General features: G+C 42.9%; 2 protein-coding genes across 2 annotated transcripts; both read right to left on the bottom strand.

The window, feature by feature from the left end:
* Positions 1 to 220: 220 nt before the first annotated feature.
* Positions 221 to 8,060, bottom strand: LOC311128182 (cytochrome c oxidase subunit 5A, mitochondrial-like). The gene is made up of 5 exons (XM_084160189.1): positions 7,200 to 8,060; positions 6,110 to 6,226; positions 5,836 to 5,957; positions 1,720 to 1,844; positions 221 to 387 (listed from the first exon to the last, which is right to left on the bottom strand). Exons 1-4 carry the CDS (start codon positions 7,270 to 7,272, stop codon positions 1,731 to 1,733), a joined length of 426 nt encoding a protein of 141 aa, XP_084016315.1. The 5' UTR covers positions 7,273 to 8,060; the 3' UTR covers positions 221 to 387; positions 1,720 to 1,730.
* A 15,265-nt stretch (positions 8,061 to 23,325) lies between these two features.
* Positions 23,326 to 23,928, bottom strand: LOC311128551 (ribonuclease P protein subunit p25-like; the record flags this gene model as incomplete). The annotated part of the gene is made up of 1 exon (XM_084160739.1): positions 23,326 to 23,928. Exon 1 carries the CDS (start codon positions 23,842 to 23,844, stop codon positions 23,326 to 23,328), a length of 519 nt encoding a protein of 172 aa, XP_084016865.1. The 5' UTR covers positions 23,845 to 23,928.
* Positions 23,929 to 24,636: the final 708 nt, after the last annotated feature.

Below are 24,636 nucleotides of genomic sequence, written 5' to 3'. Positions count from 1 at the left end.
CTATCTTACATTAGTTTCGACTCAGCAGTGTTCTGAGATGCATCAAAGTACATACTACTAGTTATGTTAAATGTTTGGGTCTGCCATTTGTTCATGTAAACATAAGATTCAGTGTGTTGTGCATGTCAGTGGTCTGAAAAAGCCCATAATTGATTTAATTGAACAAAAGTTTGTTTGGAAATGGAACATTGAGACAGTTGAATGAATGGGTTACATGCCAGTAAATCAACCTTTTACCATTGAGACAGCAGCGTCAATAGATATTGCTTTTTAAATCCATAATTTTGTACACAACAGGAGAGCGTGGATTAAATCAACATCACACAGACACCAGGACAAGGCAGAGACTTGAAGAGAAGTGGTTCATCTCGTTGGACACCAGATGACCTGAGGGGAAATTAAAAGGAAAAATGTAATTGATTTAAAATTAAGAGAAAATAACATTTCAATATACGGCCACCATACTTCCCGAAGATTTAACATGCGTTTCCCAAAACACCACGCAGAGAGAACGTTCGCTAAGTGTGTCGTTGAGGCATGTGTCGATACTGGTCCTCTGTAGCTCAGCTGGTAGAGCACGGCGCTTGTAACGCCAAGGTAGTGGGTTCGATCCCCGGGACCACCCATACACAAAAATGTATGCACGCACGACTAAGTCGCTTTGGATAAAAGCGTCTGCTAAATGGCATATTATATTATATACTGATAGGATCGAAAGAAAGGCACCGCTGCTCTCGGGCCAGCTTTCTCAGTTTAAATCTTACCTTAATGCTGCAGTATGTAACTTTTTGGGCGACCTGACCAAGTTCACATAGAAATGGGTTATAGATCTGTCATTCTCATTGAAAGAAATTCTTAAGAAGTGATAGATCTGTTATGCGCGCTATATCTATGCTTCCCGTTCTTAAGTTTAGTTTTAGTGTCTCTTGGTTTTGTACACCAGCTTCAAAATGATTAATACTATTTTTGGTTATGTAAAAGTTATTTCAGAGTAGTACAATGATTCTCTACACAATGACTGCTTGTTTTGTCAAACTGAAATTAGACAAACTATTAGAATTTTAGCAACCAGGAAATGTCGGAGCGATTTCTGCACATTGCACCTTTAACATTAGAATTATTCCACAATACTGACGATGTATCAGCTCCTAGAGATATATTAAAACTTATGGCTGCTAATATTGAGGCGGCTTATTCTAATGCATACCCTATAACAATGCACTAAATAAAACTCAATTGAATGAACAATTGATTTCAATATCATATAAATATATAGGCCTATGTAGCCTATACTGTAGGTAGGCTTATTTATCTTTTAATGCAGTCATCTCAGGTTTCATGTGAAGATCTTTATCCTTCGCTTGTTTAACATTTGCAGAGACATTGGCAACTTTGTATTTGTAGTCAACTTTGTTGTGAAGTTATCTGGGGTCACAGAGACTGATAAACATCTTGGTTATATGTTTAGCGGAGATCTGTGTATAAAGTGACACGGTAGGGGGGGGTGAAACGCATTTAACAACGCACTTCGCTGTTCTACGAGTGGTCTGAGGCAGTTGGTAAATAACGTGTTTAAGTGCAACTTTAGTAACAATGATTTGGGACACAGCTCGGAGATTCTACGATGCTCCTACGAAGGTTGTAACGATAAACTTAGCCTTAAGATGCTTTTGGGAAACCGGGCCCAGAGCATTCGCTTTTCAATGTGTAAGCACTCACCAAGAAGATGTCTATAATTTGTCCATGCCCAGATCCTCAGGTGTGGAGATACCCAGCTCAGTCAGAGTGGGCTGCAGTTCTTGAATCAGGTATGGGTAGATATCTTTGTGGGGGCCAGATTTGTCCTGTTACAGAGAGAGGATGATAAAGTTCACCATAGGGAATATTACGAAAAAGGCATACAGGTTGAAGATTGTGTACCATTCTATACGTTTCTTAAAATACTAGTACATTATGTGAATAAATTCAAAGGAAATGAAATCCACTTATTTTACATGTTAAACCCCTTTTCACAAGAAAAAAGTGACACATACTGAACAAAAATATAAACGCAACATGTAAAGTGTTGGTCCCATGAGCTGAAATAAGATCCCAGAAATGTTCCATACACACAAAAAGCTTTTACAATTTTTCCCACAAAATGTCTTTACATCCCTGTTGGTGAGCATTTCTCCTTTGCCAAGATAATCAATCCACCTGACAGGTGTGGCATATCAAGAAGCTGATTAAACAGCATGATCATTACACAGGTGCACCTTGTGCTGGGGACAATAAAAGGCCACTAATGTGAAGTTGTGTCACTCAACACAATGCCACAGATGTCTCAAGTTGAGGTAGCATGTAATTGGCATGCTGACTGCAGGAATGTCAACCAGAGCTGTTGCCAGAGAATGAGAATTTAATGTTAATTTCTCTATTATAAGCTGCCTCCAACATTGTTTTAGAGAATTTGGCAGTACGTCCAACCAGCCTCACACCCGCAGACCACGTGTAACCACGCCAGCCCAGGACCTCCACATTCGGCTTCTTCACCTGCGGGATTGTCTGAAACCAGCCACCCAAACAGCTGATGAAACTGAGGAGTATTTCTGTCTGTAATAAAGCCCTTTTGTGAGGAAAAACTATTTCTGATTGGCCCACCCATGGCTGTGCCCCTGCCCAGTCATGTGAAATCCATAGATTAGGGCCTAATTAATTTTTCAATTGACTGATTTCCTTATATGAACTGTAACTCGTTGAAATTGTTGCATGTTGCGTTTATATTTTTTGTTCAGGATAGCATAAAAATAGATTATGCTGTGAACCTTCCAGCTAATCGGCTACGTTGAAAGGGTGAGGAATTAGTACACCTGCTAATTAAGGAGTTTGACTGTTATTTTTGTACAGCTAGGTGGCTCATGTGAGGATTAAAGTCTGCTTCCACCAAATATAATAAATAGCCCAAACCCTAAAAAGCCAACAGTGCGGTTCCCCTGAAATGAGCAGTGCTTTTTTCAAAGATACTGGAATGTTCAAAAATGTGCATTATTAGTGGATTTGTCTGTGAATAGAAGTTATTTCAATAATTTATGCTCAGCCATCTGTACAATTGACTAATTTAACCATCTGGAACAAAAACACCTACTGAATACGATAAAGGTGCTGCAACATGTATAATGTCTCACCCATGTGGAAGCTAGGTGAAATGCAACAACCCTCCCTATCCCATTTCCCTGTAAAATGGTGGGAGAGATTATTGCTATCTGGATTCCTTGAAACGTCCATAACCGTAACCAGTTTAAATGTCACCTTCAATGGGGTAACGTCAGTCCCAAGGAATCCTGGATAGCATTGAACATGTGGTGGAAGTCCCAAGGAACCAGGATAGCATGGATCATGGTGGATAATATTCTACTTTCAATTTCGTCCAACTTCAAAACAGCCGTAAAAATGATTCCCTACAGAATTCAGTGATTGTTTTATCACAAACTGAAATTGGGCTTAGTCCGTAGAATTTGATCAACCAGGAAATGACAGAGCGATTTCTACATTGGCCGCTCTCCCCAGTCTGCCATTGTTCGTTGTGCTCGAGGAGATAACCACGCCTCTTAGTGACGCCGATGGAAGAGAGGGAGGGTGCAGTTTTCCCATTTTGACAGAAGCCGGTCTGGCTTTTGTTGTCAAATAGAAAGTCTACATTTTAGAATGCGATTTTGTATTGGGTCAAGAAATGTTGTGAATCACCATCATTCCACTATTACTGCAGATATATACTGAACAAAAATATAAACGCAACCATTTCAAATAATTTACCGAGTTACAGTTCATATAAGGAAATCAGTCAATTGAAATAAATGAATTAGGCCCTAATTTATGTATTTCACATGACTGGTCAGGGGCACAGCAATGGGTGGGCATAGGCCCACCCACTTGGGAGCCAGGCCCACCCAAGCATAATGAGATTTCCCCCGACAAAAAGGCTTTATTACAGACAGAAATACTCAATATTTCTGGGATTTTATTTCAGCCCATGAAACATGGAACCAACACTATACATTTTTGTTCAGTATATTATGGATATTTTCTGAAATTACAATGCAAAGATTCTACATGTAGCTCCTTTAACCGAATGGCAGAAATTGAAAAGGAAGAGAAGATATTTTCCATTTAGACATATGATATAAAAGCAGCGAGTATATCCACAATTATGTACAGTGCATTTGGAAAGTATTCAGACCCCTTAACTTTTTCCACATTTTGTTACGTTACAGCCTTATTCTAAAATGGATGACATTTTTTCCCCTCAATCTATGCACAATACCCCATAATGACAAAGTGAAAACAGGTTTTTAGAAATGTTTGCTAATTTAAAAATTAAAAACAAATACCTTATTTACATAAGTATTCAGACCCTTTGCTATGAGACTCGAAATTTAGCTCAGGTGCATCCTGTTTCCACTGATCATCCTTGAGATGTTTCTACAACTTGATTGGCATCCACCTGTGGGAAATTAATTTGATTGGACATGACTTGGAAAGGCACACACCTATCTATACAAGGTCCCACAGTTGACAGTGCATGTCAGAGCAAAAACCAAGCCATGAGGTCGAAGGAATTGTCCGTAGAGCTCCGAGACAGGATTGTGTCGAGGCACAGATCTGGTTAAGGGTACCAAAAAATGTCTGCAACATTGAAGGTCCCCAAGAACACAGTGGCCTCCATCATTCTTAAATGGAAGAAGTTTGGAGCCACCAAGACTCTTCCTAGAGCTGGCTGCCCGGCCAAACTGAGCAATCAGGGGAGAAGGGCCTTGGTCAGGGAGGTGACCAAGAACCCGATGGTCACTGACAGAGCTCCAGAGTTCCTCTGTGGAGATGGGAGGACCTTCCAGAAGGACCACCATCTCTGTAGCACTCCACCAATCAGGCATTTATGGTAGTGGCCAGAAAGAAGCCACTCCTCAGTAAAAGGCACATGACAGCCCGCTTGGAGTTTGCTAAAAGGCACCTAAAGACTCTCAGACCATGAGAAACAAGATTCTCTGTTCTGATGAAACCCAGCTTGAACTCTTTGGCCTGAATGCCAAGCGTCACGTCTGGAAGAAACCTGGCACCATCCCTACGGTGAAGCATGGTGGTGGCAGCATCATGCTGTAGGGATGTTTTTCAGTGACAGGGACTGGGAAATTAGTCAGGATCAAGGGAAAAATTCACGGCGCAAAGTACAGAGAGATCCTTGATAAAAACCTGCTTCAGAGCAATCAGGATCTCAGACTGGGGTGAAGGTTCACCTTCCAACAGGACAACAACCCTAAGCACACAGCCAAGACTACACAGGAGTGGCTTCGGGACAAGTCTCAATGTCCTTGAGTGGCCCAGCCAGGGCCCGGACTTGAACCCGATCGAACATCTCTGGAAAGACCTGAAAATAGCTGTGCAGCAACGCTCCCCATCCAACCGGACAGAGCTTGAGAGGAGCTGCAGAGAAGAATGGGAGAAACTCCCCAAATACAGGTGTGCCAAGCTTGTAGTGTCATACCCAAGAAGACTAGAGGCTGTAATCGCTGCCAAAGGTGCTTCAACAAAGTACTGAGAAAAGGGTCTGAATACTTATGTAATTTTTTTGCAAACATTTCTAAACCTGTTTTTGCTTTGTCATTATGGGGTATTGTGTGTAGATTGATGAGGAAAATTAAACAATTTACTCCATTTTAGAATAAGGCTGTAACGTAACAAAATGTGGAAAAAGACAAGGGGTCTGAATACTTTCCATATGCACTGTAAAATACATATGTTTATTTTATTAATCAAGATATGACTTCACTAGAAGTTGGTAGGGGAAGCTGTGCAGCTCACCTTGACTGCCTCAAGGATGCGGATGGCACTGGCCAAGTCATTCAACCTTCGGCAAGCACGAAGAGCTGAGTCGAGGATTTTGGGTTCAGGTACCAGGTCGTAGCCAATTAGTGTGTTCATGCCTATGGGATGGGGAATGGGATTCAAGCATACTCAGTTATAAAAAATGTTCAAATCTGGCTATCCATTAGTCTCAAACTTAAGGACTGAAAAAAATGACAGTAGAACTTCGGCAAAAGTGCAGACTTATTATCAGTATTCTTTAGAAGATCACCTTTCTTCAGCTCCCAGGCATCAATGTCTGGCTTGCTGAAATAAGTGACCCAACGGGCATCAAACTCCTCATCTGTCTCCACCTTGGCATGGGAGTAGCATCGGGAGGCCAAAGGAGCTGCAACATAGAAAACAAAAATTCTAGATCATATAGAGGTCAAGGCCTGTTCCTAGATGCTTGACTGAAAACAATACACACCCTTCCATTCTCATGAAAAAGCAGGTGAGCCATAACATACACCTTCTGTCAGACATGTCACCTCACTACCAGATGATTTCAAATGCGATTTTTGCAGCCCAGGATGTTGTTTTGAGGACTTTGCCTGTGTGCTCCACCAAAATCTATTCTAGGGGAAACTGACCTGTATACATCACATGCATAATTGCAATATCCCATTGGCTTTGCAAGGAAGAATGTCTATTTACAGCAATCTGGCTAACTGGGTCACTTAAGGTCAGAGGTCAATGCCAAGACACTTAGTATATTGACAGCACAAATCTAGCCATAACTGAGTGTAAACAGATCAAGAGCAATAGATGGTGTAGGATAAAACAACACACTGGTTTGACCGCAAGGACTAGAGTTGCTGCGCATCGTTGTGCACTTGTGACTCCCTCGAAAAACCGAAGTATGGGTCATCACAAGGACACATGCTCAAGTTTACTAGCCGTCTGGTGGTTCTAACCATTTACACTGGATCTGACATCAATTTATGAACGTGATAACTATACACTATTTAAGGGCACCAAGAACTTTTACTTTAGATCAAATGCAAATCAATGTCACCCTGACGCAAACGTTAGCTACATAGCTAACGCCATCTAGGCTAATCAGCTGTGTATCACAATACACAACTTACAGTATGTGACTTTATATACTTACCGAGATGCATTGAATTAGCCTAATAGTGCAAACTATATGTCGAGTTTTGTGAAGACTACCGTAACGTTACATACCATTTACGACTAACGTTAGCTAGCTAGCTTGGTGGCTATTTGCTATGGGCAACTGGCTAGCAAGCAAGCTAACACGAAAGGCAAACAGTTTTATGAATAAATAGACCATTAATAGGCTTTGCCGTCAGTCTTACCCGAGAAACATGGTCGTGTCCGCGCTAAACTCCGTACCCCAGAGGTTGAAAGTCGAACAACGGCTCTGAACATCTTGCCGACCGGTGAGAATCAGTGGCTAACGGTGTCGTATGCTAAGGAACCGATTCAGAGAGACGTCGAAAAGGGACGCAATTGCGTCTGCGCAAAACCACAGGGGGCTACGTGCTAAGAGACAACCGCGCGGCTAAGAGTGAGGTAGGCTGTAAGCCTCACCTTGGCCATCTATCAACAACTGCCATTTGGAAATAAATGCATACAATGCACATTCATTCATATAATTACCATAAATACACACTCCCATAGTAGTGTTAAACCCTGCCTAACGTAGTAAATAAACCGGGGTACACTTTTCTCTCCTTTTAACTAGGCTACATTACACACTGATAATTGTGGCTTCCGAACGCAGCTCTAGGCTGGGTTTGCCTAAAGCATCGTAGCACTAATATCATCTTAATTCTATTGAAACTAAATGGACAAAATATTATTTTAGGGCTACGACGCTTTTGGGAAACACAGCCCAGGTTTAAACACCGCCTACCTTAACAGAGACCTTATAAAACTTGAACAGACAGCAGAAACATTTCACCCCTTCAACTACAGTAAGTTTTAACCCATTACTTATCATATAAATGTCGATCCTATTGCCAAAACATGTGCACTGTGTAGTGGTAACATGAATACACAAAAAGCATGATTAATAGCGTGAAACTAGCGGCAACAAACAAATGGTTGGCATGCCAAAAATCGGTAGATTGTTCAAGGGCCCTATTAGCCCTTGATCATGACTTGGTTCCATGACATTACACACAAATCATTGGATGAAGGCCTTCTTCTTCTGTGGATTTTATATGGCAGTTGGCAACCAACTTTAAGGGGCATTACCGCCACCAACTGGATTGGAGTGTGGACCAGAGACGGTGAAGGTCTAAATCCTACCCAATAATCTCGTCTCCTTAAGGAAACGAAATACATAATTAAATACTACATCCCCTGAAGATTTCCCAAGCTGTTCACTTAATCCTGGCTCTTCAACCCCATTACTCCTCAAATCTAATAACAATCGCTCCCTTTCTCTCACATATTTCTGGCACTGAAATAGAACATGTTCCACTGTCTCCATCTCCTCCTGACAACGATCACACCTCCCAGTCGGATGTTTCCCCACCAATTTCAATGTACTATTTAGCCTTGTGTGTCCCAGTCTCAGCCTTGTGACTACACTTTGCTCCCTTCTCTCTCGGCCTGAGGACCTCCCTGCCCCCACCTTTTCCTGGATCTTATACAGGTGTCTTCCCTTACGCTCCCTGTTCCACAACTCCTGCCACTTATTTTTAACCACTGTTCTTATTAATCCCTAGGCTTCTGCTTTACTGATTGACAATTATATCTCAACATTAGGATGTCTAAGAGCCTGCTTGGCAATAATATCCACTTCCTCATTCCCCTCTACTCCCACATGAGCTGGTAACCAGAGGAACATAACAAATACCCCCATCTGTTTCACCCTATACAAGCACAGCAAAACCTCATACAATACATCCTGTCTGCTCTGAGACACACATGAATTTAAGCTAATCAGTGCTGCACAGGAGTCAGAGCAGATGACTACCCTGTCTGGCCTCACCTCCTCCAGCCACTCTGCAGCCAATAGTATGGCCAACAACTCCATTGTTTAAACAGATAAATGATCCGTTGCTCTTTTCGTCACTGCCACCTTAAACTCAGGAACACTAAAAGCTGCTCCTGTCCTCCATGTTTTAGGGTCCTTAGATCCATCTGTGAAAATGTTAAAGAAAGCATAGTTTTGTGTTCTTAAATGTTCACTTACAACTGAATCTACTCCTTCCTCAACATCTCTTACCCTCTCAAGCAACCCTAGATCTATCACTGGTTGAGGGAGAAACCAAGGTGGGATAGCAGGAAGAACCACCGAGGGGCTAAACTCCATCCCAAACAACCCCATCTCTCTCACCATGCAATTGCCTATCTACCCAAAGCTTGTATTTAGATTTTGTTCATGTTCCCAGCACTCTAGGAGCACCTTTTTTGTAGGATGTGTAACCATATGTCTTTGTAGATTTACCCAATATGTCATGGCTAGCTGTTGTCTTCTTAGCTTTAACGGCATCTCTCCCAACTCTCCCTGCATCGCTGCCACTGGGGAGGTCCTAAATGCTCCACAACATATTCTTAGGGCTTGGGCCTAGATAACATCTAGCTTTTTTAAAGATGTCTGAGCTGCTGATCCATATGCTATACTTCCATAATCCATTGATGACCTTAACAGTGCTATATATATATCATTTTCAACGGCATTCTATCTGCCCCCCATTCCATTCCTGACAAGCAACGCATCACATTCAATATTTTATTTCCTTTTACAACTTCTCTGTTAATATACTCCGCCCATGTCCTTCGAGTGTCAAACCAGACCCCCAGGAACCTAAACCCTCCCACCATCTCCAGATTCCTTCCATACAACTTCAAGTATATTTCCTCCCCAACCTTCCTTCTAGAAAAAAACACAGTCTGTTTTCTCAACTGAAAACTTGAAGCCCCACCTGTGGGACCACTGCTCTACTTCACTAATCACTTCTTGAACTCTTCTGGCTGTATGGGTAATATTTCTCCCTCTCTTCCACAGCGCTCAATCATCCGCAAACAATGACCTCCCAATATCAGGTCTCACCTGAGAGAATACATCGTCAATCATAATGGAGAACAACAAAGGACTAATGACACTTCCCTGGGGGGTACCATTATCCACCTCATAGCTTTCTGACAGAGCTCCCCACCCTCACTTGTATTGATCGGCCAAAAATAAAATCCTTCATCCAGTTAAAAACCCTTCCTCCAACCCCCATGTTATCCAGCTTGATAAGTAGGCCTTCCTACCACATCATAAGCCTTCTCTACATCAAAGAAAACGGCTACCACCACCTCCTTAGTTGCCTGTGCCTTCCGTATGACTGACTCAAGGCACAGTACAGCATCCATCGTTCCCCTGCCTTTCCTGAACCCACTTTGATCTGGTGACATTAGTCCTCTACTCTCCAGAAAGTATGTCAGTCTTATCATTATCATCCTTTCCATAAGTTTACATATGTGAGACGTCAACGCTATTAGCCTATAGCTTAAAGGACTAGTAGGGTCTTTCCCAGATTTCCGTATTGGCACCACTACCACCTGCTTCCAACATCCAGGCAGTTTCCCTTCCTGCCACACCTTATTGTAAAGGCCCAATACTTTCCCCATTGCAATGTCACTGAGATCAAATCAAATCAAAATGTATTTGCCACATGCGCCGAATACAGCAGGTATAGACATTACAGTGAAATGCTAACTTACAAGCCCTTAACCAACAATGCAGTTTTTAAAAAGAAAAATGTAAAAGAAAAAAGTGTTAATTAAAGAAAAATAGAAAAGAAAAGCAAATAGCTAAAGCGCAGCAGTAAAATAAAACAACAGTAGGGAGGCTATATACAGGGGGGTACCGGTACAGAGTCAATGTGCAGGGCCACCGGCTAGTCAAGGTAATTGAGGTCATATGTACATGTGGGTAGAGTTAAAGTGACTATGCATAAATAGTAAACAAGGTAGCAGCAGCGTAAAAGAGGGGGATGGGGTGGGGTGGGGGGCAGTGCAAATAGTCCGGGTAGCCATGATTAGCTGTTCAGGAGTCTTATGGCTTGGGGTAGAAGCTGTTGAGAAGCCTTTTGGACCTAGACTTGGCGCTCCGGTACCGCTTGCCGTGCGGTAGCAGAGAGAACAGTCTATGACTAGGGTGGCTTGAGTCTTTGACCATTTTTAGGGCCTTCCTCTGACACCGCCTGGTATAGAGGTCCTGTATGGCAGGAAGCTTGGCCCCAGTGATGTACTGGGCCGTACGCACTACCCTCTGTAGTGCCTTGCGGTTGGAGGCCGAGCAGTTGCTATACCAGGCGGTGATGCAACCAGTCAGGATGCTCTCAATGGTGAAGCTGTATAACCTTTTGAGGATCTGAGGACTCATGCCAAATCTTTTCAGTCTCCTGAGGGGGAATAGGTTTTGTCGTGCCCTCTTCACAAATGTCTTGGTGTGTTTGGACCATGATAGTTTGTTGGTGATGTGGACACCAAGGAACTTGAAGCTCTCAACCTGTTCCACTACAGCCCCGTCGATGAGAATGGGGGCGTGCTCAGTCCTCTTTTTTTTTTCCTGTAGTCCACAATCATCTCCTTTGTCTTGATCACGTTGAGGGAGAGGTTGTTATCCTGGCACCACACGGCCAGGTCTCTGACCTCCTCCCTATAGACTGTCTCATCGTTGTCGGTGATCAGGCCTACCACTGTTGTGTCGTCGGCAAACTTAATGATGGTGTTGGAGTCGTGCTTGGCCATGCAGTCATGGGTGAACAGGGAGTACAGGAGGGGACTGAGCACGCACCCCTGAGGGGCCCCCGTGTTGAGGATCAGCGTGGCAGACGTGTTGTTACCTACCCTTACCACCTGGGGGCGGCCCGTCAGGAAGTCCAGGATCCAGTTGCAGAGGGAGGTGTTTAGTCCCAGATGAGCCATCATGATGTAACATATCTCATCCTTCCATGGAGATGTTACCCCAGCTTTAGCTAATGCTCTCTTCATATCAGCCAACGTAAAAGGGCCATTCAATGTATCCCCCACCATCTCTCTCTGATCCAGGACCCCCGGATATTCTCCTCTGACCCTCTCTCTCCCACGCTGCCCTCTTCTGTCAGATTATTTGAGCTGTGCACCTTCACAAATGCCTGGGCTAACATCTCTGCCTTCTCTATATCTCTCACTGCAACAATCTCCCCACTTTTCAGCATAGGGAGATCCCAATCTCTTCTGACCCCACTCATCCTCTTAATCAACCCCCATACCTCTCCCACAGGAGTGGTCCTGCCTATGTTCCCACAGAACCGGTGCCAATACTCCCTCTTAGCTGTCCTAATGATACTCCTTACTACTGCTTGTTTATACTGATTCAGGTACTGGTAATTATGGGACCTTTTCAACATTCTGAAAGCCCTGTTCCAACACTTCACTACACTCTTCAATCCACCAGGGAACAGCGTTCCTCTTTCTCCCCCCTGTCCCCATAGGAATCACCTGCCTTCCTCTTTCTCCCCATAGGAATCACCTGCCTTGCGGCCCCTACTATTGCTCCTCTTATTCCATCATTGACTGTTTCTATATCTGAATTAAGACCTACCTGAGACAGCTCCTGTTCAACTCCTGAAACTGACCCCACTCCACTCCACTTTGCCAAATATCCATCTCCATTTCCTACTGGTTCTTCCTCCCACAATCCTACAGTACACATGATAGGATAGTGATCACTACCCACTGTAGATTCCTCCAAAACCTCCCAACTACATCTGCCTGCCATTGAACTTGAGATCAAAGTAAGATCCAGAGAAGATTCATTTCCAGTTACTGGATCAAGCCTGGTTCCCCGGCCGTCTTTAAGACTCGCAAGCCCTTTCTCATTCAGTAGTTCCTACATTTACATTTTAGTCATTTAGCAGACGCTCTTATCCAGAGCGACTTACAGTTAGTGAGTGCATACATTATTTTTCTTTTCATACCGGCCCCCCGTGGGAATCGAACCCACAACCCTGGCGTTGCAAACGCCATGCTCTACCAACTGAGCTACATCCCTGCCGGCCATTCCCTCCCCTACCCTGGACGACGCTGGGCCAATTGTGCGCCGCCCCATGGGTCTCCCGGTCGCGGCCGGCTACGACAGAGCCTGGATTCGAACCAGGATCTCTAGTGGCACAGCTAGCACTGCGATGCAGTGCCTTAGACCACTGCGCCACTCGGGAGTTCCTCCAACGCTTGTCCATTTACATCAGTCCGTAACCCTCCCCAGAGTGTACTATGATCATTGAAATCCCCACACCACATTACCCGTCTCCTATCTTGACCTTCTACATTCCCAAGGGCCAGCTACTCCAGTCTTTTACATGGGTTGTAAAAGTTCACTATTACCATATTCCCCCCTCCCAGCCACACCTCTACCAATACATACTCCTGTTCAACTCCCTCTCCCACACACCTATATGGGATCACCCACTTTATAAAGGTAGCACACCCTCCCCCTCCCCCTGCCACCCTATCTCTACGGACTGCAACATAACCTTGTAATACAAAATCTAGAGTAGGTTTTAGCCATGTCTCCTGGAGACATATCACATCAGGTTTGGCTGGTATCTCCTCAAGAAGCTGTTTGAACTCTTGCCCATTAGCCATCAAACTTCTGGCATTCCATTGAAGGATTAACACCATAATGCAAATTAACCAATATATGATTCCTGGCTGGACAGATTCTCAATCAGTCATCCTGTACATTTTCCCATGTCAGTCCTGTGATCCCAAGATATCTCACTGCCTGCTCCACTATGATCTTTATCTTCTTAGTCCTCGATTGTAATTTTTCTGTGCAATTGATTGTTGCTGTCACAAATGTAACAACCTTCCTCATGTCTCCTACCAGTCTTGTGTTCTCCCCCATTCTGCTCCCTCCATCACGCCCAACCTGCATCGCAATCTGCCCTGGAATACCTGCTCTTCTAGGTGCCCCGATTGTTTCTGCATGAACTACCTTCACTGCTTCTGCATATGAAATGTTACGCTCACTCCTCACCTGCTGCACTTCCAGCAGTCTTTTCATCTCTGAACAACCCCCATATGCTACACTATGGGCGACCCCACAGTTACAGCACTTTATCTGGACCCCGTCTCCACATTCCCCATATGCATGTTCTCCCCTATACTTTGCACATCTCCTTTTGCCTTAACACTCCGCCACCACATGCCCAAACCTTTGACAGTTATAGCAATGCAATCGCAATGGTTTCGGAACATATGCTCGCACATAGTAACTCATATACCAAATCCTAACTTTTCCTGGGAATACCAGATCCTCAAAGTTTAGTAGCACTGACAAGCTATCCACCTTCTTCCCATCTCGTGTCATCTGGAGGCGCTTTGCCTCAATAAGAGAGCCTCCCTTTAAGTGGTCCTTTATTTCTTGCATGTTAACAATTTCTGGAACTCCTGTAATTACTTCCTTCACCCACTTCCATCCAGTTTGATCCGGCATGCTACTATCAACCACACGTTTACATACCTGCTTGAGTTTGAGCGCCTTCTCATACTGTTTAGCATTGAAACACACCACCACCAAACTTCCATCACAAAGAACTTTAGCAGACACAACCTCTACTTTACTCTCCAAATCCCTAGTTAACGCGACCGGACTCACCGCCGTGCCTCCACCTTGATCCTTAAATTTCACCAACACCTTGAACTCCACTTCTCTCAGAACAACACTGCGACCCGAACCTCCCTCATCACTACTCTCCTCTGACAAGACCTGCAAAGGCTCCTCAGGCTTCCTCTTCTTCTTAACTTTTACTCTTACTAGTAAAAGGCAGCAGACTTTGTAAAAATTAATATTTGTGTCATTCTCAAAACTTTTGACCACGACTGTACTTAAGGCAACAACAAAAGGAGGGTGGATGGGTGGGCGTATAACGCGAACATCTAGCAACCTAAAGGTTGTGTGTTAATCTCATCATGGACAATTTTAGCATTTGAGCTAATTAGCAACTTTGCAACTCCTTACTACTTTTTACTACCTTGCAACTACTTAGCATGTTAGCTAACCTTAACCTTAACTCTAACCCTAACTCCTAGCCTAACTAACGTTACTGTTAGCCACCAAGCTAACGTTAGCCACAACAAATTGGAATTCGTAACATATCATATGAAATGTAAGGTCCTTGGCCTAAGGAGTAATGTTCGAGTCCGATATTGGGCTAGGGCCCTATAAGTTCGACTAAGTGCGATAACTTGAGGATCATCAATCAATGAATGTACTGAACAATTTTACTAATTATCGTGCCAAAACAAACATGTCTTTCCATCATGTAGTCCCTTAAACGGCCTGAACATGAAGCATATAGAACTATTGATATTTACTACTGTCCTCTCCAAATGTAGGCCTCTATAATATTTCACCTCCACCAGGGGGCAGCAACAGTCAGATCAAGTAACCTAATTGACAGCTTTCACAATTGTACCATAACCCATGTAACACAATGAGGGGCGGTTTCCTGGACACGGATTAATTTAGTCCTAGACTAAAAAGCTATTTCAATGGAGATTCTCTGAGTGTTTTGAGAAAGCTTCAGAAGACAGGCATACTTCTTGAAAAAATGATTAAAACCACCATTTAGGCCAATTTTCTTTTCTTCTCAATGTAACCCACTTTTGTCATTCAATCTTCAGCTTGCACATCAGAAATGGAATTTGGGGGTATAGACCAATTTGTTTAATACCAATTCCGTGAACCCTTGCAACTCTTGCATCAATATAAAACAAACTAAAATCCCATAATTTTGCATTGTGGCCTGCTACAATTCTAGAGCATATAAATCAGGGGCACAATGGTCTCTGCAATTCTCATAATTGTTTTACTTAGAATTCTGGCAGCCCTTTATTCAGTCATCATTATCTGCACTTACAACTTTGACTTCAGCACTGCAATTACATCCTCAGCTGCACTGATTAATCCAACATGGAGGAATTTCAGAAAAGTGTTTTTTTTAAATACATTTCAAGACACTTACCAGGGAGGAGCTGTGCCCTGGTTTGTTTATGCAGATAGATCCCAGCCAGCCAGTTATATTGCAATAAGACGTTTTCGATGGCTGTTTGAGTGTGCCTCTTAATCCGTGGTGTACAGAGTGAAGAAGGAAATAAGAGTGTGGGAAAAAAGTGATTAACTCCATCTATTCTATTCTTGACACAAGATGGAGGAGGTATTCCCCCCTGTCATAATCCATACTTTTCTCTATTGTTGAACATATTCCCTGTATGGTCATTCATTAATACCTCCATGCTGCGCCCAGCTTAACCTTCCGTTCTTTTCTGGCATAATCACATAATCAATCACTGTCCCATTCCCTGACTAGGGAGACGGAGAGTGAGAGTGTTCATGTAGGGGGGAAGAAAACCCCTTCGGCCTGTTTTCCCGAGCAAGAGGAATAGTGTGTTCAGTGGGGCTAAAACAGGCAGAAAACATAGGCCCAGTAAATATTCAATTGAAAGGATTCCCAGATAAGGGGAGTTGAAAAATGGAGGCAGCACCCATTCTTCTAGACAAGAAAATATGGAACCATCTGGAGGCAGGGAGATAGCAAACTCCGAGAGACCTCGCTCTCATCTGCTGCAGGGGGGGAGAAGGGAAGAAATAGAGTGCACACTTTTATCACAAGTTCAAAATGAATTTATTCTCTATGCAGTGGGAAAGGAAAGGGGGATACCTAGTCAGTTGTACAACTGAATGCATTCAACTGAAATGTGTCTTCCGCATTTAACTCAACCCCTCTGAATCAGAGAGGTGCGGGGGGCTGCCTTAATCGACATGCATGTCATTGGTAGGCTTTGGCAAACAGAAAAGGGTTATTATTAATCAATATTAAAATGTATTTATTATTATTATTATTAGAAGTAGTAGTAGTAGTAGTAGTATTATACTGAACAAAAATATAAATGCAACATGCAACAATTTCAAAGATTTTACTGAGTTACAGTTCATATAAGGAAATCAGTCAATTGAAATACATAAATTATGCCCTAATCTATGGATTTCACATGACTGGGAATACAGATATGCATCTGTTGGTCACAGATACCATAAACAAAAAAGGTAGGGGTGTGGATCAGAAAACCAGTCAGTATCTGGTGGGACCACTATTTCCCTCATGCAGCGCGACACATCTCCTTCGCATAGAGTTGATCAAGCTGTTGATTGTGGCCTGTGGAATGTTGTCCCACTCCTCTTCAATGGCTGTGCAAAGTTGCTGCATATTGGTGGGTATTGGAAGACGCTGTCGATCCAGAGCATCCCAAACATGCTCAATGGGTGACATGTCTGGTGAGTATGCAGGCCATGGAAGAACTGGGACATCTTCAGCTTCCATGAATTGTGTGCAGATCCTTGCGTCATGGGGCCGTGCATTATCATGCTGAAACATGAGGTGATGGCGGCGGATAAATAGCAAGACAATGGGCCTCAGGATCTCGTCACGGTATCTCTGTGCATTCAAATTGCCATCATTAAAATGCAATTGTGTTTGTTGTCCGTAGCTTATGCCTGCCCATACCATAACCCTACTGCCACTATGGGGCACTCTGTTCACAACGTTGACATCAGCAAACCGCTCGCCCAGGCGACGCCATACACGTGGTCTGTGGCTGTGAGGCCGGTTGGACGTACTGCCAAATTCTCTAAAACGAAGGAGGGGGCTTATGGTAGAGAAATGAACATTCCATTTTCTGGCGACAGCTCTGATGGACATTCCTGCAGTCAGCATGCCAATTGCACACTCCCTCAAAACTTGAGACATCTGTGGCATTGTGTTGTGTGACAAAACTGCACATTTTAGAGTGGCCTTTTATTGTCCCCAGCACAAGGTGCACCTGTGTAATGATCATGCTGTTTAATCAGCTTCTTGCTATGCCACACCTGTCAGGTGGATTGATTATCTTGGCAAAGGAGAAATGCTCACTAACAGGGATGTAAACAAAATTTGTGCACAACATTTGAGAGAAATACGTTTTTTGTGCTTATGGAAAATTTCTGGGATCTTTAATTTCAGCTCATGAAACATGGGACCAACACTTTACATGTTGCGTTTATATTTTTGTTCAGTGTAGTTGTAGGCCTACAGTGGGGAAAAAAAGTATTTAGTCAGCCACCAATTGTGCAAGTTCTCCCACTTAAAAAGATGAGAGAGGCCTGTAATTTTCATCATAGGTACACGTCAACTATGACACACAAATTGAGATTTTTTTTCCAGAAAATCACATTGTAGGATTTTTTATGAATTTATTTGCAAATTATGGTGGAAAATAAGTATTTGGTCACCTACAAACAAGCAAGATTTCTGGCTCTCACAGACCTGTAACTTCTTCTTTAAGAGGCTCCTCTGTCCTCCACTCGTTACCTGTATTAATGGCACCTGTTTGAACTTGTTATCAGTATAAAAGACACCTGTCCACAACCTCAAACAGTCACACTCCAAACTCAACTATGGCCAAGACCAAAGAGCTGTCAAAGGACACCAGAAACAAAATTGTAGACCTGCACCAGGCTGGGAAGACTGAATCTGCAATAGGTAAGCAGCTTGGTTTGAAGAAATCAACTGTGGGAGCAATTATTAGGAAATGGAAGACATACAAGACCACTGATAATCTCCCTCGATCTGGGGCTCCACGCAAGATCTCACCCCGTGGGGTCAAAATGATCACAAGAACGGTGAGCAAAGATCCCAGAACCACACGGGGGGACCTAGTGAATGACCTGCAGAGAGCTGGGACCAAAGTAACAAAGCCTACCATCAGTAACACACTACGCCGCCAGGGACTCAAATCCTGCAGTGCCAGACGTGTCCCCCTGCTTAAGCCAGTACATGTCCAGGCCCGTCTGAAGTTTGCTAGAGTGCATTTGGATGATCCAGAAGAGGATTGGGAGAATGTCATATGGTCAGATGAAACCAAAATATAACTTTTTGGTAAAAACTCAACTCGTCGTGTTTGGAGGACAAAGAATGCTGAGTTGCATCCAAAGTACACCATACCTACTGTGAAGCATGGGGGTGGAAACATCATGCTTTGGGGCTGTTTTTCTGCAAAGGGACCAGTACGACTGATCCGTGTAAAGGAAAGAATGAATGGGGCCATGTATCGTGAGATTTTGAGTGAAAACCTCCTTCCATCAGCAAGGGCATTGAAGATTAAACGTGGCTGGGTCTTTCAGCATGACAATGATCCCAAACACACCGCCCGGGCAACGAAGGAGTGGCTTCAAGAAGCATTTCAAGGTCCTGGAGTGGCCTAGCCAGTCTCCAGATCTCAACCCCATAGAAAATCTTTGGAGGGAGTTGAAAGTCCGTGTTGCCCAGCGACAGCCCCAAAACATCACTGCTCTAGAGGAGATCTGCATGGAGGAATGGGCCAAAATACCAGCAACAGTGTGTGAAAACCTTGTGAAGACTTACAGAAAACGTTTGACCTGTGTCATTGCCAACAAAGGGTATATAACAAAGTATTGAGAAACTTTTGTTATTGACCAAATACTTATTTTCCACCATAATTTGCAAATAAATTCATAAAAAATCCTACAATGTGATTTTCTGGATTTTTTTCTCTCAATTTGTCTGTCATAGTTGACGTGTACCTATAATGAAAATTACAGGCCTCTCTCATATTTTTAAGTGGGAGAACTTGCACAATTGGTGGCTGACTAAATACTTTTTTCCCCCACTATACCTCTTCCTTATACAAGTGTGGTTTGATTTGGACTACCACTGCATTCTGCTGTTCAACACTGTCTTATTCTGGCTCCTCCATCAGAACATTCACTGAAGCGAACTGGGAGAACTTGCACAATTGGTGGCTGACTAAATACTTTTTTTCCCCACTGTATATGTTTTAGGAGAATACCACTTGATGTGTTCCATACAAAAAGCTGTGGTACTTCATAGAAAACCAATGTCATTGGGGAAATAGACTTCCAGCTTGTTTATCCTTGTCCACCACACACTCATATGGTACCTTGTTGTCTCCTCTGATATGCTATTTCCCAGCAGCCACATGTGATTTGGCTCTAGGGTAATGCTTTTGTCACAGTGTTTTATCTGTCCTCTCACTCAGATATACACTATCCAGTTCTCCCTAATTACCCTCTCTGCATTTTACACTTGGCCCAGAATTCGTCATGCTTGATAACGGATTCAGCAGGTCGATAGGAGATTTACTTATAGAGCCTCTATCTATGTGACCTGCATCACTGACTGGCCGCCCCTCAGGCTCCTCACTGAAAGCTGTTCACTGTGTGATAACAGCGACCTGAAGTGATAACCTTCTCCAGTCTTGAGGACACACGGTTTGTTCCATAAGGGCTTTATTACAGTCGCAGCATTTTTGTATTCAACCTTTGGTTCTCTGCTTTGCTCAGATTCATTTAATGGGTTTGAGAAGGTGGTTAAAGGTTGTGTCTGCTCTAGACAGTGAAACGCAGGCAGACCTTTGCTACAAAAGCACTGTTTGGCATTTCATGATTTTCTATCATTTTTTTGAAAGATGTAATCTCAGCCAAAATATTAGGAGTGCATGGGCTCACACTTCTTGACAAATTGCACTATAATTGTAATTGTTCAAATCTGTTTCCAGAGTTCTAAAGGCATTTTGATGAATGGATTGTATTAAGCCAATTGTTGTCCTTGCATATTTTCATTATGATGAAGGGAAAGGATACTTAATTCCATTTGTAAAAGGTTATCATACTCAGCAGGCATGGCTGATTTAGAACTAATACCTCTGGGGAAGTGTGATCTTTGTTTGGGACAGTATCTAATCGTTTTTGATAAAGGAAAACCTTCTTACACTTATCAGTATTTGAATGAGTCGCCCAAAACGGATGGAGCGAGGACTACTTTGCTCCTTTTTGACTCAGATGTACAGTATCCCATAAGATATAGGGAAGGGGAAGTTACTCTGAAAATATAGTTTACCAAGCTACTAATTACTTCACACTGGAAGAAGTTGAGCTACGCTAAAGAAGTTGAGCTACGCTAAGAAACATATAGTTTACCTAACTAAAGAGTCATTTCAGCAAGCCATGACACCCACCATCTCAGATTGTTCTGAAATCGTTTCTGTAGGTCGAAACAGATAAGATTAGCATTCCTGAAAAATTATTTTGTTGAAATAAATCTAATTGATTTCACACAAATTGGCCATTTTAATTTATAGGATTGATATATTCTTCAATAAATATTGGACCATAATTCTTCCTAACAATGATTTAAGGCATGAGGAATCCAATAAAATGATCAAAAGCCACCCACGGACCCCCACACCTTCACCCAACAACCAGTATACAATATCAGTTCTCTGTCTGACAAGTAGTATGGAGCTGCTGCTTAGAGTATTGCTTATTCATCCTTTGTAATGTATTCCATGTGAATCTGGTGATGGTATTTTTCCCCTGTTCAGAGAAATTAGCCATTGAAGTCGCTTGCATTATTTACCATAAATTAGTGTGAAAGTACACCGTTTTGCCCACTAGATACCACTGTTCCTGCTACTGCCACCACACCCTTTTATCCATTTTGCTTGTCTCTTGTGTTTTATTAAATGGATCACAAAATGTTCTTTGCAACTTTGGGTAGAAAACCAATAGCTTTTGCTCATTATGGAAATAAATTGTCAATCGTCTTTCTTGTGCTTTTTGAGGTTGAATGTCTCTAAAGTTACTTTGATAAACATCCAAGCTACTTAGTGATAAATTGTCATATCTGAAATGTCATATACTACAAATTGCAATAACATATCACTCTGGAGTCAGATGTTAAAGGAAAATACCTCTCAAAAACGATATTTTAGTATTTGTTTCATTAGCCCACTGTTGATACAGTCCCAAAATGTTTTGCAAATACCAAAGGATGGTATTTTTCTTAACAGAATGTGTAATTTAGCCTATTCAACACAAAAACTGTTACAAGTGAGAATTAGGCAGGTCTGATGCCGTCAAAGAAAAGGACATTCTTGCCTATTTCACCAATTATTTCTTTGTGTGTAGTTCCAGTTAGTTACACCTCTAAAAAGTAATTAACTTCTGAAAACACTACCCAGATTTGAATTGAGTTCAACTAACACCAAGCTACTGCAAAATGTATTTAAATTACTAGTTGAATTACATGTAGTTCACTACTCCCAAACACTGCATAAGATATCCTCTACGTGAACCTTAGCACTGTAGTAATGGTATGGAGTTGAGTCTGCTGCTATGGTTTCATATTCTGGAGGGACACTGACTGTGTGAAGTTATATCAACCCTAGTTTTAATCCTTTTCTCTAGTGTTCTGCAATGTAGTGTTGTAATCTTAATGATAATCTGTCCCTGTATTTCAGCCCCCAGCATCTGTCAGGCTGCTTGGTTCTGGAGCTGCGTCTTATCAGTGGCCATGTCATTAAATCAGCTGTCTCTTAGACAAATTTCACTCCCGTTACTCTTATCAACACATCAGCACGCTGTGATTTCCTTTTCAATCAGGACTTTGTACAGTACTATAGGCAAGTCTGAGGGATAAAAACACAAAAAAGGCTTTTTCTGCATATAGTTTATTTGAATGTTTGGATATTTGAAAACATAATACATTTGTCATATTATGGATAGTTTAGAAATGAATGCACTTTATGTATCTAGTCCCCCCATTTGAAGGTGCCATAAGTATATGGACAAATTCAGTTATAGCGTAATAATACTCTAAATGCATTTGTCAAAACACTTAAGACACCTTCAAATGGGGGGACTAGATACATAAAGTGCATTCATTTATAAATGGTAAAACAGATATGTATGAAAATACCCTCAAATAAAAGGTGACATTCTCTATTGTCGCATCATATGAAACATTTGATCTCAAACTCAAAATGCTGGCGTATAGAGCCAAATAAAAATGTTTTGCTTCACTGTCCAAATAAATACACAGGGGAGTGTAGATATTCTCTGTATTCATTACAATGTCTTGGACCTACCTTGTGCATTTTAAGAGATTTGCAGTTGTAGGATATAATTAGGAAAACAGAACTACAATGGTCAAAAGGTATTGTCAGTCTACTGAAAGCAGAAATCTGGGCTCTTGGGTGATTGGTCGCTCTGTGTTTTGTTGTGTTGATGTTTTGAAATGTGATGACAAGTTTGCTGTCATGTCTAAGCTCTTACCGTGTGACATACAGTATGATGACATTAAGTATCTCTGGGCACAAAGGCGAACGATTGATTGTGCTGAGAAATGGGTTAAATAAATACTGTATCTACAGAAACAAGCTTAGCTTTCAGGTCTTATTTTGACTGACCTCTGGAGGATGGGGTGTGTAGGGTGCTCAGTTCTCCTCAGAAAGCACTGTTCTGTCAGAGTGAAGGTTCTGATTGTTTCAGCACTGTGCTTGAGTGGAGGGCAGTGCAGAATGAACTCCTCTGATCCTTCCCACTCGACTGTTTGATACCAGTTCAGTCAGTCAGTTAGCCAGTGGGGTGGAAAGAGCCAGAGTCCCCTCGTCCAGACCCAGACACGCTCTCTTAGAGTCAGGGAAACTGCTGTGTGGGGACAGACCAAGAGGTCTCTTGCTGGCTATCTGTGGGGAATCCACACCTTCTCTCTCCTCCCAGAGAGCACAGAGGGTCTCAGGGGGCTGGTAGCCGGGCTCCTGGGGGTCCAGGGGGTCTTTGGACAAAAGGATGCTGATGGAAGGGACGGTCCTGTGAACGGTCATCTCCGATGTCCCCCCTTCGTGGCTCTCCCACACCTCCCTCACGCCCTTGTAGCGCAGCTTGGTCAGCTGGTGCAGACACCCCACTTTTCTCTTCATGATCTCAGCGCATGTGATGGTCTTGGTGACGGCACGACCTGACCCAGAGAAAATGACCTGCCTCAGGCCACCGCCTCCACTATCCCCACCACCACTGACATCCCCCTGCATGCGAGCCATGGCAAAACCCATGAGGTTACGGATCTTACTACCCTCCTTAACACGCATCTCCAGCACTCCTGAGGCCAGTCCTGGGAAAGGGCACGGGCTGTCCTCCTCTGTGCGACACACCTTCTTGAACCCACCCTGGCTCGGTTTGAGTGCGGTGGGAGGTGGAGTTAGAGGTGTAGGCAGCGGCATGGGCTGTGTGTTGGAAACACTGTTCACAGTGCAGGAGGGCTGCCCACTGTAAGGCTGAACCTGATATACTGGGCACCTAGCTGGGGTCACACCGGTTTCCATTGGGACCTGTGCATTCCCTCCAGGTCCGGTGTATGGTCTGACAGAGTCCCTGACCTGATACTGGCTCTGAATGCTGGCCACTCCAACTCCACAGCCGGAATACATCTCTTCAGTCCTGTATCTTCTCCAAGTCCAGGCAGAGTCTCTTACTCATATGGGATCCAGCATAGCAATGTTTCTTATTCTTATTCTTGTTATAGGTTTATTTTTTCTGTAGACGTCTGCAAAAGTTTCAAGGCTTCAGACAGGAATATTATCCAGCTCGCAGAGAGTGCTTTCAATGGAGTCTTTCATGCTGCGTTACAGACAGCTGAAAAAATAAGATAAACGCTGGTGGTGAATTAAGAATACAGATGGGACAATATTTCTTTTTTTAAACCATCTCAATTTCACTTCTTGAAACTGGGTAGAAAATGCATAAATTCTCAGCTGAAGTGTCCTTTCTCTTGTTTTCTCTCGATGAGCCTTTATCTTTGTAACCTGGATACTTCACTCTAACTTTTCAAGAGAAAACTGCTACTTAACACAACACACTCAATACACCTCTCACTTAGGGTT

This window comes from Coregonus lavaretus (genome assembly GCF_964263955.1).
Source record: "Coregonus lavaretus genome assembly, chromosome: 4".
Taxonomy (NCBI): Eukaryota; Metazoa; Chordata; class Actinopteri; order Salmoniformes; family Salmonidae; genus Coregonus; species Coregonus lavaretus.
This window is presented reverse-complemented; position numbering and strand designations above follow the sequence as displayed.